The sequence below is a fragment of the Thamnophis sirtalis genome, unplaced genomic scaffold (assembly GCF_051295495.1).
Source record: "Thamnophis sirtalis isolate CommonGarterSnake01/CBP01778 unplaced genomic scaffold, rThaSir2_p1.2 scaffold_13, whole genome shotgun sequence".
NCBI classification, from domain to species: domain Eukaryota; kingdom Metazoa; phylum Chordata; class Lepidosauria; order Squamata; family Natricidae; genus Thamnophis; species Thamnophis sirtalis.
In genome coordinates this window covers 8,896,081-8,914,955 of record NW_028261393.1, presented here as the reverse complement: position 1 = coordinate 8,914,955, position 18,875 = coordinate 8,896,081, and the positions used below count along the sequence as shown (strand labels likewise).

Genomic DNA, 18,875 nt, shown 5'->3' with positions numbered 1-18,875 from the left:
ATACTGTTGATTGATGGTCATAAGGCACAGAGACTATCCACTATTTTACTATGTTCATGGTCAATGGTAAGGCTGGCTTTCATGAATTAAATGCAAAGGTTCCCCTCGCACATGTGTGCTAGTCGTTCCTGATGCTAGAGGGCGGTGCTCATCTCCATTTCAAAACTGAAGAGCCAGTGCTGTCCGAAGACATCTCCATGGTCATGTGGCTGGCATGACTAAACACCAAAGGTGCACAGAACGTTGTTACCTTCCCACCAAAGGTGGTCCCTATTTTCCTACTTGCATTTTCTTTACGTGCTTTCGAAGTGCTAGGTTGGCAGAAGCCAGGACAAGTAATGGGAGCTCACTCCGTTACGGGGCACTAGGGATCCAATCGGCCAAACTGCTTACCTTTCTGATCAACAAGCTCAGCGTCTTAGCCACTGAGCCACCCCGTCCCTCTTTTTTGAGTTAGCACTCTACAAAATATCAAATCTTCTGCTTTTCAGGCACCCCTCTCTCTATATTTCGATATGGATTTGGTGTAACTAAATCCCGTTCTAACCTTCTTTATTTTTAGCAATTAAAAAGGATACCATTTGAAGAAAAAATACCCCTGTGAGAGGGTTAAGGCATGTTACATTTAAGGAATTGATGTATGCTTTTAGAACAACGTTGCTTCAAAACGTTAAATCTAAAGAGGAATTTGCAGTGGAGATAGATCATTTTGAATTTCCAAGTGATACTTTTTTTAAAAAAAAATCTGTTTTACTTCTTATCAGTTTTGTTTGAGACAGAATGCAAAAAAATAGCACCTGTGGTATGAAATACAATAATACAATAGCAGAATTGGAAGGGACCTTGGAGGTCTTCTAGTTCAACCCCCTGCCTAGGCAGGAAACCCTTTACCATTTCAGACAGATGACTATCCAACATTTTCTTAAAGACTTGCAGTGTTGGGGCATTCACAACTTCTGGAGGCAACTTCTGTTCCACTGATTAATTGTTCTAACTGTCAGGAAATTTCTCCTCAGTTCTAAGTTGCTTTTCTCCTTGATTAGCTTCCACCCATTGCTTCTTGTTCTACCCTCAGATGCTTTGGAGAATAGCTTGACTCCCTCTTCTTTGTGGCAGCCCCTGAGATATTGGAACACTGCTATCATGTCTCCCCTAGTCCTTCTTTCTCTTAAACTAAACATACCCAGTTCTTGCAACCGTTCTTCATATGTTTTAGTCTTCAGTCCCCTCATCATCTTTGTTGCTCTTCTCTGCACTCTTTCCAGAGTCTCAACATCTTTTCTACATCGTGGTGACCAGAACTGAATACAGTATTCCAAGTGTGGCCTTACTAAGGCATTATAAAGTGGTATTACCCAGAACAAACTTTAGACGAAGTTCAAAACGGAAGCAATGCTGGTGGAGGATTAAATACACTATAGAGCATTCCACACCAAGACAACTAGACACAAGAACAGTTTTTTTCCCTGAACACCATCACTCTGCTAAACAAATAATTCCCTCACCACTTTAAACCATTCACTAAGGCTGCATTACTATTACTATTAGTCTTCTCATCGTACCTATCACCCATCTCCGCCCATTTAAGACTGCAGGACTGTAACTTTGGTGCTTGTATCCTTACGATTTATATTGTTTCCTAGTATGATTTGATTGCTTATTTGTACCCTATGACTATCATTCAGTGTCGCACTTTATTATTTGTGACAAATATATCTTTTCTTTTATGTACACTGAGAGCCTATATACCAAAGACAAACTCCTTGTGTGCCCAATTACACTTGACCAATAAAGAACTCTATTATATTCTATTCTACACTCCTTTCCAAATGCACTGATTTTCAGAGATTGACAGTATCTTGAAATAATTAGAGATTATTTCTTGTGGAATCATTGGGGGGAGGGGGAAGGAACAATTATAGTAGAGTGTTTTCATTATTTTCTGCTTGGATCCTCCCTTTAAAATGATAAGTGCCTATAAATCAAAGTTTCTCAACCCTTTAAGATGCGTGGACTTCAGCTCTGCAGAAAAGTAACAGAAATATGGGATAAATATGCTTGTGGCATTAAGCTCAAAGTACATTTGGATGATGGATTTGTAATCATGTTTGCATTTATCAGAATCAGCCAAGCTTAGACATCATATAATCCTGGAAAACTGATACTATTCAGTGCACAAAGATAAAGACAACACTGTGATAATGCTGCACATATTTATTACTAAATGTTTATTACGATAGAGTAACCGGTGTTCACAATTAATAGAAAGTGTCCCTAAATCAACAGGAAGAAGTACAATCGCTGGAACCCTTTGAAGAAATCTGCAGTTCCCCGTTTGAACCTTGGTTAGGAAGAAATTATGGAAGCTGGAAAGAGAAAGCGTGGGAGGTGGCTCTCGGTTTTCTTCTCACATATGTAGTTGGTAGATCTAGGAGGAAAAAAATGAAATATTTGGCCAAATGAGAATATGCAATTGACTTTTACCAGAGGTGAATTTCACATAATTTTACCACCGGTTTGCTCTCGCACGTGGCTTGTACACATGTGTGCAGCTTAGAAAACGTGGCTAAATAGGATGGCACTACCAGTTCTCCCAAACCAGTCTGAACCGGCTGAATACTACCACTGTCTTTTACCCATCCATCATAGCAGTCAGCTGATATTTTAGAATTTTGCCTTCAACATCTCCTTCCTCTCAATGAATTGAATTGAATTGAATTTATTGCATTTATATGCCACCCTATTCCCGGAGGGACTCAGGGCGGCTCACAAATCAGGTAGGGAATACAAACAAGGGGAAAAACAACAGCAAGCAACTACAAAAGAATTGAAAACAATCAACAGCCACACAGTTCGAGCGGGGACGGGAACTCGTCAACCCCAGGCCTGTCGGAACAGCCAGGTTTTAAGGGCTTTGCGGAAGGCCTGAAGGGTGGTGAGGGTCCGAATCTCCATGGGGAGCTCGTTCCAGAGGGCCGGAGCAGCCACAGAGAAGGCCCTCCTCCGGGTGGTAGCCAATCGGCATTGGCCGGTAGATGGAATTCGGAGGAGGCCTACTCTGTGGGATCTAATAGGTCTAGTGGAGGTAATTGGCAGCAGGCGGTCTCTCAAGTACCCAGATCCAATACCATGAAGGGCTTTATAAGTGACGACTAGCACCTTGAAGCGTATCCGGAGACCAATGGGCAGCCAGTGCAGCTCGCGGAGGATAGGTGTAATGTGGGTGTACCAAGGTGCACCCACAATCGCTCGCGCGGCTGCATTCTGGACAAGCTGAAGTCTCCGAATGCTCTCCAGGGGCTGCCCCCAAATCATCTACATATCAGAAAGCAAATAATTATAAATCCTTGGATAAATCTGCACAATTTAGCTCTACTAAAGGTAAGAGTACTTCCATACTCACTTGTGTACATTTTTGTAGGGGATCCTTTGATTCAGGCTTCCTGGAAAAATTAAAATAGAAAAGCAATTAGAGCACATGCTTAATCACTGAAGTGTTCGTTCCATTGTGGATGTTACTAGGAAAAAAATGTATTGTTTAATCGCTACAACAGATGCAATGGGGATATGATAGTAATTATATTCCAATACTTGCTGAATTGATTCATCCCTAGAATATTCTGCAGAGAAACCTGGCTCTCTACCTGTACACATGCTATATATCTATTGTTCAATTACACTAGCCCTAAGATATTTCAATGGGAATAGAAATGAAATTACTCACTAGCTCAGTTATATCTTTAGGAGACTAAAAGATGAACAGAAGTTACCTGTATACCAAATGGAGCTGGCTCAGAAGCTGAAATACACCAAGTAAATGAGATGGAGAATGGGAAATAGAGGAGAGAGGTAAGGGAAGAAGAGAGGGATAGGAGAGAGGACAAGGGAGGAGGGGAAGAGGAGGAGAGAAATGAGGAATGGAAAGAGGAGAGAGGAGAAGGAGAGAGGAAGGGAAAGTAGAGAAGGGAAGGATGACAGAGGGAAGAAAGGAGGTAGGGAGGGAGAGGAGAGGAGAGATGGAGAAAAAAGTGATGGATAAGGTACAAATGTGGTGAATTGAGAGCAGAAGAGCCAATAATTGTTTTGGGGAGTTGATGGTAGGATGAATTGATGTAAACATTTAATACTACAATATGATGTTGGCTATGTAATAGCATACATGTGATTTATATGTTATGAAAATAAAAAAACTTTTTGGAAAAAAAAAGAAGCTACCTGTATACCAATATACTTTGAAAGATCTTTCCGTCGGAAATAATTTGTTGTAGAAGTCTTAAATTGTGCATGGGATGGCTAAGAATAAACCCCAGCAATAAAGCTGAGAATTGCTACATTTGCATATTTACCTGAACTTTGGAGGCAGAAGTCTTTTTGCTAGAGTTACCAGTTGTTCCAGAGGAAGCAGATTCAGGTTCTCCAGAGGCTGGCAATGTGGATGTATTAGGAGATTGAGTAGCGGATGAAAAAGTGTCAGGCTGTGCCAAGGGAGCAGGGGTAGCTTGTGTGAAAGGAGCAGGGGTAGTTTGTGCTGAGTTAGCAAAGGCATGTTGTATCAAGACAGCAGGGGTATGTTTTGCCGAGGGGGCAGGGGTAGGTTGTGCTAAGCCAGATTGTACCGAGACAGCAGGAATATGTTTTGCTAAAGGAGCAGGTGTAGGTTGGGTCGAGGGAACAGAGAAAGATTGTACTGAATTAGCCGAGTAATGTTGTATCAAGGCAGCAGCATCAGGTTGTGCAGAGGCAGTAAGGTCCGATTGTGCTGAGGCAGCAGTGGTGTGTTCTCTCAAGGGAGAAGGGGTAGCTTGTGCAAAGGGAAGAGCGGTAGTGTGTGCTGAATTAGCAAAGGTATGTTGTATCAAGACAGCAGGGGTGTGTTTTGCCGAGGGGGCAGGGGTAGGTTGTGCTAAGCCAGATTGTACCGAGACAGCAGGAATATGTTTTGCTAAAGGAGCAGGTGTAGGTTGGGCCAAGGGAACAGAGAAAGATTGTACTGAGTTAGCTGAGGAATGTTGTATCAGAGCAGTAGCATCAGGTTGTGCAGAGGCAGTAAGGTCCGATTGTGCTGAGGTAGCAGTGGTGTGTTCTCTCAAGGGAGAAGGGGTAGCTCGTGCAAAGGGAAGAGCGGTAGTGTGTGCTGAGTTAGCAAAGGCATGTTGTATCAAGGCAGCAGGGGTATGTTTTGCCAAAGGAGCAGGAGTAGGTTGTGGTGAGTCGGCAGTGTCAGGTTGTGCCGAGGCAGCAGGGGTGTGTTTTGCTGAGGGAGCAGGGGTAGGTTGTATCAAGGCAGAAGGAGCAGGTTGCGTGGAGGCAGCCATGGTAGGTTGTACAGCAGCAGCAGGGACAGGTTGTGCCACAGAAACATGAGTAGGTTGTACCCTGGGAGCAGGGGAATGTTTTGCCAAGGGAGCAGGAGTCGGTTGTGTCAAGGCAGCATTGTCAGATTGTGCAGTAGCAGCAGGGGCATGTTTTGCCAAGGGAGCAGGGGTCGGTTGTGTCAAGGCAGCATTGTCAGATTGTGCAGTAGCAGCAGGGGCATGTTTTGCCAAGGGAGCAGGGGTCGGTTGTGTCAAGGCAGCATTGTCAGATTGTGCAGTAGCAGCAGGGGCATGTTTTACCAAGGGAGCAGGGGTCGGTTGTGTCAAGGCAACATTGTCAGATTGTGCAGTAGCAGCAGGGGCATGTTTTGCCAAGGGAGCAGGGGTCGGTTGTGTCAAGGCAGCATTGTCAGATTGTGCAGTAGCAGCAGGGGCATGTTTTGCCAAGGGAGCAGGGGTCGGTTGTGTCAAGGCAGCATTGTCAGATTGTGCAGTAGCAGCAGGGGCATGTTTTACCAAGGGAGCAGGGGTCGGTTGTGTCAAGGCAACATTGTCAGATTGTGCAGTAGCAGCAGGGGCATGTTTTGCCAAGGGAGCAGGGGTCGGTTGTATCAAGGCAGCAGTGTCAGATTGTGCAGTAGCCGCAGGGGAATGTTTTGCCAAGGGAGCAGGGGTCGGTTGTGTCAAGGCAGCATTGTCAGATTGTGCAGTAGCAGCAGGGGCATGTTTTGCCAAGGGAGCAGGGGTCGGTTGTGTCAAGGCAGCATTGTCAGATTGTGCAGTAGCAGCAGGGGCATGTTTTACCAAGGGAGCAGGGGTCGGTTGTATCAAGGCAGCATTGTCAGATTGTGCAGTAGCAGCAGGGGCATGTTTTGCCAAGGGAGCAGGGGTCGGTTGTGTCAAGGCAGCAGTGTCAGATTGTGCAGTAGCAGCAGGGGCATGTTTTACCAAGGGAGCAGGGGTCGGTTGTATCAAGGCAGCATTGTCAAATTGTGCAGAAGCAGCAGGGGCATGTTTTGCCAAGGGAGCAGGGGTCGGTTGTGTCAAGGCAGCAGTGTCAGATTGTGCAGTAGCAGCAGGGGCATGTTTTACCAAGGGAGCAGGGGTCGGTTGTATCAAGGCAGCATTGTCAAATTGTGCAGAAGCAGCAGGGGAATGTTTTGCCAAGGGAGCAGGGGTCGGTTGTGTCAAGGCAGCATTGTCAGTTTGTGCAGTAGCAGCAGGGGCATGTTTTGCCAAGGGAGCAGGGGTCGGTTGTGTCAAGGCAGCAGTGTCAGATTGTGCAGTAGCAGCAGGGGCATGTTTTGCCAAGGGAGCAGGGGTACTTTGTGTCCTGACAGCATGGTTACATTGTGCCACAGAAACATGGGTACATGTTGTTACGTAGGGAGCAGGGGTAGGTTGCGCTGAGTCAGCAGAAGCAGGTCGTGCAGGGGCAGTAGTATTAGAGTGTGCAGTGGTAGCAGGTTCAGATTGTGTAGAAGCTGCCAGGTTAGGTTGTACAGCAGCATCAGTGTCAGATTGTGTAGAGGCGGTAGTATTAGAGTGTGCAGTGGTAGCAGGTTCAGATTGTGTAGAAGCTGTCAGGTTAGGTTGTCCAGCAGCAGCAGTGTCAGATTGTGTAGAGGCGGTAGTATTAGAGTGTGCAGTGGTAGCAGGTTCAGATTGTGTAGAAGCTGCCAGGTTAGGTTGTACAGCAGCATCAGTGTCAGATTGTGTAGAGGCGGTAGTATTAGAGTGTGCAGTGGTAGCAGGTTCAGATTGTGTAGAAGCTGTCAGGTTAGGTTGTCCAGCAGCAGCAGTGTCAGATTGTGCAGGGACAGTAGTATTAGAGTGTGCAGTGTTAGCAGGTTCAGATTGTGTAGAAGCTGCCAGGTTAGGTTGTCCAGTAGCAGCAGTGTCAGATTGTGTAGAGGCGGTAGTATTAGAGTGTGCAGTGGTAGCAGGTTCAGATTGTGTAGAAGCTGTCAGGTTAGGTTGTCCAGCAGCAGCAGTGTCAGATTGTGTAGAGGCGGTAGTATTAGAGTGTGCAGTGGTAGCAGGTTCAGATTGTGTAGAAGCTGCCAGGTTAGGTTGTCCAGCAGCAGCAGTGTCAGATTGTGTAGAGGTGGTAGTATTAGAGTGTGCAGTGGTAGCAGGTTCAGATTGTGTAGAAGCTGCCAGGTTAGGTTGTCCAGCAGCAGCAGTGTCAGATTGTGTAGAGGCGGTAGTATTAGAGTGTGCAGTGGTAGCAGGTTCAGATTGTGTAGAAGCTGCCAGGTTAGGTTGTCCAGCAGCAGCAGTGTCAGATTGTGTAGAGGCGGTAGTATTAGAGTGTGCAGTGGTAGCAGGTTCAGATTGTGTAGAAGCTGCCAGGTTAGGTTGTACAGCAGCATCAGTGTCAGATTGTGTAGAGGCGGTAGTATTAGAGTGTGCAGTGGTAGCAGGTTCAGATTGTGTAGAAGCTGCCAGGTTAGGTTGTCCAGCAGCAGCAGTGTCAGATTGTGTAGAGGCAGTAGTATTAGAGTGTGCAGTGGTAGCAGGTTCAGATTGTGTAGAAGCTGCCAGGTTAGGTTGTACAGCAGCATCAGTGTCAGATTGTGTAGAGGCAGCAGGGTTAGATTGCACAGTGGCAACTGGCTCAGGTTGCACAGAGACTGCAGGGTCAGGTTTTGTAAAGACAGCAGGGTCTGGGTGTACAAAAACTGAATGGGCAGGTTGTGCAGAGACAACAGTGGAACCAACATGTTTTCCAAAAGCACCATGGATACGTTTTATCGAGGCACCAGTGACACGCCGTGCAAAGAGAGCAGGGGTACTTTGTGCAAAAGCAGGAGGGACAGATTGAGGAGGGGGTCCCAATGCAGGACCAGCAGAATATTGAGGTCTATGAAGAGCAGGGGGGGTAGACCCAGTTTGTTGTTGGGCAGCAGACAGAGGTTGTGCAAAGAAAGGTTTTTGGGGAAGTGAACGATGATAGTTATCCATGACAGGTGGATTCCAATGTTTAGACTCTTGCTGCAGAACAGAAATGAATGGAACAAAACCACAAGATACAGTCATCGATCTCAATTGCTTTCTAAAAGCCTTATTTAAAAAATCCACCAACTTGTGAATATACTGTATCTCCTTCCAGTGGCTCTCCTTCCTTCCCGCAAACAAATGTTTCCAACCTCCCTGCTCTGGCAGGAAAAGTTCTTATAAGTGATTAGATATACTTGGCTAAACAAGATTCAGGATCTAGTATGACTGTGGTTCTAGATCCTATGGAGAACCATAGCTGGGATCAAGTGAGGAAATAAAAAAATGGTGGTAATTACTAGAGAAGAGGGGAGCTGTATAATTTCCCTTGTAACTGGGGAATTCCACCTATCTTAAAGTCCACCTATTTTAAAATGGTCCAGGTTGAGTATTGCTATCTTAGAGCAACACAATTCCTCTCTATTGCACTGCTCGTACCTGCTTATACAAAATTCAAAACAGGATAAATTGGAGAGCGATGTCCATGACACAGGAACTATTAAAAACTTAAGCAAGATGCAGACCAAGAGACAAAGCTTTCCTTACTTCTCTGGTCACTATAGGTCAGGACACAACTATAACAATTTGGGTGGGATAGGAGCCGAGGTGGCGCAGTGGTTAGGGTGCAGTACTGCAGGTCACTTCAGCTGACTGTTATCTGCAGTTCAGCGGTTCTTATCTCACCGGCTCAAAGGTTGACTCAGCCTTCCATCCTTCCAAGGTGGGTGAAATGAGGAGCCAGACTGTGGGGGCAACATGCTGACTCTGTAAACCGCTTAGAGAGGGCTGAAAGCCCTATGAAGCAGTATATAAGTCTAACTGCTATTTCTATTGCTATAACAATTCCCCATTTTGCCATCTTTGCCCTCTTTGAGTGCAGGGAAAGGATATTTTTGATATTTAGGGACATGTGAAACTTCTCCCATCTCCAATTTTTTTTTAAAAAAAAGCCTTCAAGAGGACCTGTCACACTTTCATACTCACTGGGCCAGGATAGTCAAGCGAAGCTATTCCAGGATAAATAGAAGAGGATGGATAGTCACGAGGGGCAACAGGTGCAAATGGTTGTGCAGCAACAGGTAACAATTGTTCAGCAGTGCCTACATCAGAATAGTCTTGAGGGTAACTAGGGTAGCCTTGGGGATAAAAAGGGTACCCTTGTGGAAAACCAAGGTAGCCATGCGTGGGTAGGTAATGTCGACGATGCTGCAGAATGAAACAATCAAAAGAGAACAACCAAAACAGAGTCACTAATCTCAATTGCTTCCGACAATCGTCATTAAAAAAAAATCCCATCAACCATTCTGAAGCCCATGGATGTATCTCCCGCCAGAGGCTGTCCTGAAGGGACAGGTGATATGAGTTTTCCTCTGTCCCAGGACGTGTCTCTTTCTACTGGGGTGGACTACATTTCCCAGCAGCATCACATCCTGGAACTACCTGGAACTTGCATCCCAAATATTTATAAATTTACAAATTATTTACCAAGTTCAAAGGACTTCCACAGCATACTTTAAGAGTTGAGATTATTCTCAAATGATTCCTTCTGGGCTCCTGTAAATAATAAACACCTAAGTGTAAACTTAAAAAAAAATGACAAACTTATCACAGAGCTAACCTGGATGCACTTTTGCACAGAACAGGGAGCTGACTGCCTAGAAAAAGCTGAGAAATTAAATCCACAGCAAGAGTTTGAGGGAAACAGATGTGGACCTCCAGCCTTCCCCAACTATTTCCCAACAAACAGATACTCCACATTTTCCTGCACTGGCAGAAAAGATTGTTATGAGCTGTGCTTGGCTAAATAAGAGTGAAGGTCCAGAATGGCTGTGGTTCTATAGCTCTATTGAGAAGCGTAGCTGGGTTCCAACGGAAAAAAAAATCCATCAATTGTTGAAATTACTAAATAAGGGAAGAGGGAAGGAGGTAAATCATGCATCTCATATTCTATGGCAATACAACTGTGTTTATCTTTACCAGGGGTATCAAACTCAAGGCCTGCAGCAGGATGCGGCCTATGGTTTCCAAGTTTATTAATGTAGCTGCTAATTGTTCTTCTTCACTAAAAAAAAAAAAAATAGTTCCTCTAACTAAATCAACCTTCAGAATATATTCACATTTTCCTCCCCATGAAGCTTACCCATGGCCTCTTCTGGTCAAGGATATTATTGCAGACTTCAACTAATTTCTAATAGAAAGATGGAAAAAAATATCAAGAGTTATTTTGAATTGCATTTTCCTTCACCTGTCCTTCAAATTGGAGAAATGAAGCCATTATTTCTATTACCTAAGACCAGTGGTGAGATTCAAATAATTTAACAACCGGTTCTCTGCCCTAATAACCAGCTTGGGGGGGGACGGGGACTCAAAGGTCATGTGACTGGGTGGGCATGGCCAACTCAATGTCACTCACATCAATGGGCGCTTCGCCTTAGTGTTACAATGTAATAAGGGTTAACTGGAGAGGCAGTTTCTGTAAGCAGGGCAATAAAGATTAGGGTAGAAACAACACCAGAATGTTTCCTGCCTGCCTTCCTTACAGGATTAGCCCTGTAAACTGGAAAAAAACAAAATGAGATTTCTTCCAAAAACCCCTCCAAACTCCTTAGAAAGTTAACAACCAGTTCTCCCAAATAGGTGCAAACTGGCTGAATCCCACCACTGCCTAAGACTCCCTTATGTTTCCAGGAGCCAGTAAAAATTAAAGCTGTTCTTGGGTCAAATGACACTCCCATTGACTTCAGGGGAAGAATTTGTTTGGCAGTATTAGCCAAATGTTGTGGCCCGCCAGCTGTCAGCAGAGCTGGTGGCACCCTCATACAGTGAGGAGGTTGGGAAGCAACATGGGCCAGTCCTGAAGTCTGGTGAAGACTCTGATGAGTCAGAGGCAGAGATGGGGCTAGGGCTATCCAACAGTTATGAGCTGCCTTGGGAGTCGGAGATCAGTGGGGCAGAAGAACAGCTGGAGCCTGTTCCCAGTGTGTCATGCACAGAGTTGCCAGGCGAAGGGAGCAGCTAAAGAACAGGGGTCGACTTGGGAGTAAGGCCACAGGTGGATGCTGGACAGCCCCTCCCAGAGGAAATAAAAGAGGAGCAAAAGGGAAGTGGAGTTTGCAGGAGACAATTAGTTTGCTTAATTAGTGTGAAGATTTGTTTGTGCCTCTCAGAGACTCCTTGCCAAGTATTGTCTTGTACAACATTGCATTTGGAAGATATTGGCCTGGCAGCTCTCCAAACCTGATAAGGTCTGTGGTTGTAAATTCACCCTTGAAAGACCATTTGCTGGGACTTTGCTGGATGTGAATGAGAGAAATTCACATTAGCTTCATAAGAAGGGGTTTTGTCGGGACAGGGAGTCTTCCTCATGATTTTGTGAAACCTAAATCAAAACAGCAAGTGACTTCCTGGTCTAAAATACATCTCTGATGTTCCCACCCATCCAAATTCTAACCAGGTCCAACACTGCTTAGTTTAATATCTTGCTATTGTAAATTATAATAAATAACCCCATATACTTACATTCATCAAATGGATCTAACAAAAAAAGGACAATATTTAGAAAGGATCTTTCACTCTTGTTTAATTGTATTTCTGCTTGCTACATACTGAAAACTACTTTTTAGAGACAGAGGATTCCCAGTCTTTTAAACAACTTTCCATGTTTCTGTTTAGGTAGTTCTCATTTAGTGAACATCATTGGGACTGGAAACTTAGTTGCTAAGTGATGCGATCACTAATTGCAAAATCGCATGGCCACAACTGCATTTACAATATTACTTCAGCTTTCCTTTGCTGTGTAGCATGAAAACTATACAATGCAAGCAGCTGGGTGATCCCAAATGGTGACGGGTTCCAGAAAGAGACCTCCTAATAATATAAAATAAAAAGAATACCACCCTTTTTAAAATGTTGTTTTATACATAGAAGATGGAAGAACTGATGGGAAAGCACCAGAGACTCGTTGATGGAACCTGCTTAAATAGCAATAGCAGTTAGACTTATATACCGCTTCATAGGGCTTTCAGCCCTCTCTAAGCGGTTTACAGAGTCAGCATATCGCCCCCAACAACAATCAGGGTCCTCATTTTACCCACCTCGGAAGGATGGAAGGCTGAGTCAACCCTGAGCCGGTGAGATTTGAACAGCCGAACTGCAGAACTGCAGTCAGCTGAAGTAGCCTGCAGTGCTGCATTTAACCACTGTGCCACCTCGGCCATCAGCCCCTCCAGAAGCCAAATCAGAGGAGGAGGCGTCAGCATCAGGGCAAGCTGAGAGCTCCGAGGGGGAAGAGGGGATGGAGCTATCAGAGAGACAGAGACAGAGACAGAGAGAGAGAGAGAGAGAGAGAGAGAGAGGGAGAGAGAGAGAGAGAGAGAGAGAGGCGGAGCCTGGACATCCATCAGCCCTCAGATGAAGAGTCAACAGTCCCCAGGTCTGGAGGTGGCTGATGAGGAAGAGGAGGAACAGCTGGGTCCAGTGCCTGGTTTCACATTCGCAGAAAGCAGAGTTCCATTTTCATTGGCAGTGGGTTGCAGCAGGTCATTGCAGCTGAAAACGGAGCTCGGGAGCCCTAACCCTAACCCAACATGAATGATGTTGAGCTGCCTATGCCCACCCCAGCCATGTTCACCCCAGCCTCACGAGATCAAGCACAACTTTGATGTGGCCCTCAAGGAAATTGAGCTTGACATCCCTGTTCCAGAGCAACTAGAGGCAAAGGGAACAATCACCTAACACTTGTAAAAACAAAATGATACTTACCAACTTTTCAGGCCTAAAGTGATCCTGTGGACAAACACCACACACACATAAAGACATCGAGTGAGGGGACAAATATTTTTCTTTCTGTCCGTTTTTTTTCCATCAAGAGTGAAAAAGCCCGGAAAGAGCATTTTATAATCCTCTAATCTGGGAAAGGGCAGCTAAAAATGAGAAGTCAATTGTGACCTGCCCAGCATCAGGATCACAAGAGTAGGAACAGATAAGAGAGAATCATTCTTCCCCTCTTAAATAAGCCCAAAAGCTAGGCTTCACCTACTCAAGATCTGGGAGCACCTACTCCAGAATGGAACCCTATGATTTTCAAGGCCAGATAGTTTTGGGGATTCTCTGAAATGGGTATAATATGAGTGGGCAAATGTTATACTCACTGCCGAGTCCAAGTGTCTAAAAGGCCACTGTAGAAAAAAGAAAAACATGGATTTCTTTCTTGGTGAAATAGTTTCAACAGACATTTAATTAAATGTCTATTTATATAAAAGGCAAACATCCACTCTCTCTCTCTCTCTCATATAAGACTATACATTAAACACAGGTGTGTGTGCATAATATTTAGGCGCTCAGATCTTTTTTTGCATTTGAGCTAGATAATAAACTACATAAACTTGTAATTATTTTTTAAGTGTGAGATGGGCAGCTTATAAATTATATAAATAAAATAATAAATATCTCTATAAAGGTCCAAATGTAAAGAGATAAAGATGTCTCACAGTACATCTTCCCCAGATTTGGGAGCAGGACTAAATGGGACCCTAGGATTTCCAGGGCCAGATATTTGGAAGTGGGGGGTTTCTCTCTAATGGGTATAGCATGAACAGGCAAAGGTTATACTCACTGATGAGCCAATGTGCCTAGGAAACCACTGCAGGAAGAAGAAAAACATGGATTTCTTTCTTAGTGAAATTATATTAATAAATATTTAAATGGTATAAAATGCAAACTTGCAGACTCCCTCTCTCTTCCTCCCTCCCTCCCTCTCCCTCCCTCCCTCCCTTTCTCTCTCAGACAGATTATCTTTCTCTCTCTTCTGCTTTCCTTCCCTCTGTCTGTCTGTCTGTCTGTCTGTCTCTCTCTCTCTCTTCCTCCCTCCCTCCCTCTCTCTCCCTCCCTCCCTTTTTCTCTCAGACAGATTATCTTTCTCCCTCTTCTGCTTTCCTTCCCTCTGTCTGTCTGTCTGTCTGTCTGTCTGTCTATCTCTCTGTCACACACAGAGAGACTCTATCTCTCTCTCTCCCTCTCCACTCAGATCATACTTACAAATGGAGGGTGCCACAGAATAGAGTTTCCAACATAAGCATCACCCCTGAATCCAGGGTTCCCCTACAGAAATTGAAAGATACATTACAGACCAGTTATTTCAGCAACAAAGAAAAGGAAGGGTCTGGGAGGAGATACTATGGAGACCACAACTAAATCCACACATATGAATGACCTGAATCTCCTTCCTAGATGAAACTTACAGGGATCATGAATATTACTGATAAATAATATTTACATTCTGTATGGCTTCTAAAAGATGTAAGTGGCATACGCTGGAATCTTGCCTACTTTTATCCTTACAATAGGATAATGGAATAGTGGAAGTACAGCATTGGGTGCCAGTGGTCTTAAATCAAAAACTATAAATAGGAGCTGGGAAGAATCCAATAGTATAACCCAAATTCCGAATTAACTTAATGAAGGGGCTACGAATAGTCCTCTCTTCTCTGCAAAGGTTATGCCAGCTTTTGTGAACAGAAGAGGTTCTAGAGTTAGCATTAAAGGGTTGCCCCACATCCATAAAACTATAATTCCCCCATTTAAAGTGGTTTAAAAGTGATGCATCTCTACAATGTGGAGTAGAATAACAGAGTTGGAAAGGGACCTTGGAGGTCTTCTAGTCCAACCCCCTGCTTAGGCAGGAAACCCTACACCACTTCAGGCAAATGGTTATCCAACCTCTTTTAAAAACGTCCAGTTTTGGAGCATTCACAACTTCTGGAGGCAAGTAGTTCCACTGATTAATTGTTCTCACTGTCAAGAAATTTCTCCTTAGTTCTAAATTGCTTCTCTCCTTGATTAGTTTCCACCTATTACTTCTTGTCCTACCCTATCTCCTATAATAGATAAATATACATACATGCATGCATGCATGCCACAGGTGGGTTCCTACCAGTTCGCACCAGTTCGGTAGAACTTGTTCGTCAAATCTACCGAACCGGTCAGAAGAGGTTCCACCAGTGGACCCAGAAAACAGGCCGCACCTACAGAAGAGGTTCCAAACTTTTTTGAAACCCACCACTGATGCATGCATGCATGCATGCATGCATTCATACATACATACATACATACATACATACATACATACATACATACATACATATCTTACCCTATAATATCTCTAAGAAAGGTAGCTACAGGTAGTCTTGGTTAGAAATTGCCTCAAACAATGAATTATAGGAGTGATTTTTTAAAAAATACTGTGAGACCAGTGGCTATGGTTACAGTTTTCACGATGTATTTTTTCCCACCATTACTTGTTGTCGGTACTCATTGTTCTGTATCAAATCGTAAGCATGGTCATGGTTATATAATTTTTCACTTAGCAATCCCTTTGCTTTCTGGTCCCATTTAAGGTCACTAAATCAGGAGTCCTAATTTTCATATTGTTTTTATACTAAGTGCCTCTGTTATAAAATCTTGCTGCAGCAAGGAATGAGGTGGGCACACCCCAGTTGACCTTCCTTCCTTCTCTGTTCTCCAGCTTTCTCTGTCTTCCGCCTTCAACACAATCCCCAGGGCTACACTTCACAGTGAGTCTACCTATCCCATATGTGGAAGCACCTACCCCCGAATGGGACCCTGAAATTTTCAGGGCCAAATAGTTTTGGGGAAATTCTCATAAATGAGTGCAATAGGAACAGGCAAAGTTTATACTCACTTCTAAGCCAAAGTGTCTAAAAGGCCACTACAGAAAGAAAGAAAAACGGGCTCCATTTTTGGTGAAACAGTTTTAATAGATATTTAAATGTACAAAATACAAAATTATAATTTCTCTTTTATATGTGCATATACAGAAATCTGGCAAATCTTTCCAATTCATGCCAAATCTTGCTGATATTTCAGTTATAGAATAAATTATATGCCTGGAGTTGCTTTTAAGTGTGCAATGGGAGGCATATAAATGTAATAAATTAAATAATAAATATGTATGTATGTATGTATGTATTGTGTGTGTGTGTGTGTGTAGGGAGAAAGAGAGAGAGAGAGAGAGAGAGAGAGAGAGAGAGAGAGACAGAGACAGAGACAGAGACAGAGACAGAGACAGAGACAGAGACAGAGAGATCCAAATATAAAAAGTCACAGAACTTTAACTGAAATACATGATTTTTTTTCGCCATAAATAAACATGATTAAAAAGGTGAAGAATAGAAACAGCCAAATACAGCCAATGTTTATATGCTAAAAAGGCTCTCAGATCTCACAGTACAATTTATCACAAACAATATGAAGTAACTAAAGAAATATAAAAATAAAAGAAAATGAAACAAATTGTTCAAACTCTAGAAAAACTAGTTGTCCTCAAAAGAAGTTGCTTTATTTCAAAGTATAGCATAGTTTCTGAATAAGTAACTAAAAGCATCAAGCTAACAAAATATAATTTCTAAGTAAACAAAATAGGAACAAGTGACCTCAAAGTGGATAAAAGCGTCATTTTGTGTTGTAAGACTGATCCAACTTATTTTGGATAAAGTGAAGTGGATTGTGAGCAAAGGTATCTTCAGGATAAAATCAAAGTCAAAATAGTGGCTACAATGATGAAAGTGCCATTCATTTTTTAAATATGTCTTGCACAAACAACACAAGTAAAAAAACTTTGATCACATGTTACTTGCTAGTTCAGGGAACTCTCAGTCGTAGTTTGCAAAAACACTGTAGCCTTGGGACCCAGGTACCCTTATTAAAAAAAAAAATCAAAAACGCATTTATATACCTGTTCTTTGTCTAACAAAGATAACAAAGTATCTGGAAGGGGATTTAGAGGGAGCTCGTATATCACTCCCCTTAGTGTATTTTGTATTAAATTTTAAATTTGTGAAATTAATAATTGCTCTGGGGTTCAGTTCTGAGCGTGATGGACCTTTGGGTGATATGAAGCTTGGTTGTGCCACGTTGGAAGGCAGTCAGAATTTGACACACCAGCTGCCCCTTTGTGACTGTGGGCTCTCGTTTCCCAGCTTGTCCAGATGAATTCTGACAGCAGTCAAAATATCAAAATACATATAAACAAGAAACTGTTTTACTTACTGCAGTAGAAAGATCTGAAATATAATGCTGCAGGGGGAAACAATAATCACCCATTACATTATCTTGTTTTAGCTTGATGCACGGGGTCATACTAAAGCATTATAAAAAGTAGTAGAAGCAATAAACGTATGGATGGAAGGAAACAAAGGATGCAAGCATTTAAACTGGCTAAACATAACAAAAGGGCCAGAAAATTATTGGAATTAATTAATTATTAATTAATGGAAATTATGGCCTGGCATTCCAGTTGATAAGAAGCCCAAACCAAACCAAACATATTTTAGCTCGGTGTATGACTCCAAATAATTTTTGTTGCAATTTACACACTTACACAACTCAACTTCATTATGAAATTGTGCAAAAAAAAAAATCTGGTCATTGTAATTGATTTGAGGAAGATCATCAATCTAGTTGAATATTTAAAATCCCTTTGAAAAATTGTGGGATCTAATGGATTTATCCAATTACATATGCATTTGATAGGGTAAACTGGATCTCCTTGGTAAAACTTTACCAAATCCCTACGTAAGTCTAAGATTTAAGATGTTTAGTCTGGGATTAACTCATAGAATGGAACCACGGGGGTTCTTCTGTCATCCTACAAGTTATCATTCCTAACCTGTTGGTTTCCTCTCACCTGGGCATCTGTGCTGAGCACAGAAATCAACAAAGCAGCACCCACGAAGAAGAGCTTCATTTTTCTCAACTTGAGGTCTCCTTCCCCAAATAAGAAAGTGTCCTAAATATGAATGTGTGAGTTGAGAATGAATCTTTATTGATGTATCAGCACAAGCCAGACTGTCCAAACTGAATGAAGCAATTAACGATGTCTTCGAATTACCCGTTGAGAAAGGTTAGAAGAGTTCATTCCCAAGGAAAGATCTGGTGCCAACTGAAACATTCCCCCACCCTCTATGTTATTATTTTTTGAGAATGACCTTGACTTGCAAGAAAATATTGATCCAACATCACTCACTAATTTATCTGATAATGCACAGTGAAGAGATACTGAAAGGGCATTTGTGACCTTTCAAATTTTTTTTTCCTGGTTGGTTTTGCCCTTCAGTTATCTTATCTTTATCCCATCTTTTGATGGTCTTATCTTAGTCCCTGTGCTTTATTTTCATTCTTGGCTGGGAGCGGGTGTTTGATGGGGGAGAAAGTTTGCCAGTTTTCATGCACCTCTTTTAACTATCTGTATTGTAGAATGGACAACTAGTTTGAGGAAATTCAAACCCTTTAAAGAAAAGGGATATGAAACTGGACTGCTTTAAAAGCCAGATTCAGAGTTCTAATTGGTTGATTAATTATTTGCTATCAAGCCAGTTGTCAGGCCTGCAACCATCTTTTCTTTTGGATTTTTGGCCTGCCACGCTTTCTATTTCCTTTTTCTATTGTGGGAAAATGGATGGGGGGGATTGTACGGAGTTAGATGACATGTAGCCATAACAAAATTCTTTCTAGAAGGCAAAGGTCCTCCTTTGTCTTTGAACC

The 18,875-nt window shown here is 42.9% G+C and overlaps 1 protein-coding gene across 1 annotated transcript; it reads right to left on the bottom strand.

Annotated features, from left to right (window-relative positions):
* Nucleotides 1-2,206: 2,206 nt before the first annotated feature.
* Nucleotides 2,207-5,615, bottom strand: LOC148042996 (uncharacterized). The gene is made up of 3 exons (XM_087727135.1): nt 4,347-5,615; nt 3,404-3,443; nt 2,207-2,428 (listed from the first exon to the last, which is right to left on the bottom strand). Exons 1-2 carry the CDS (start codon nt 5,313-5,315, stop codon nt 3,435-3,437), a joined length of 978 nt encoding a protein of 325 aa, XP_087583261.1. The 5' UTR covers nt 5,316-5,615; the 3' UTR covers nt 2,207-2,428; nt 3,404-3,434.
* Nucleotides 5,616-18,875: the final 13,260 nt, after the last annotated feature.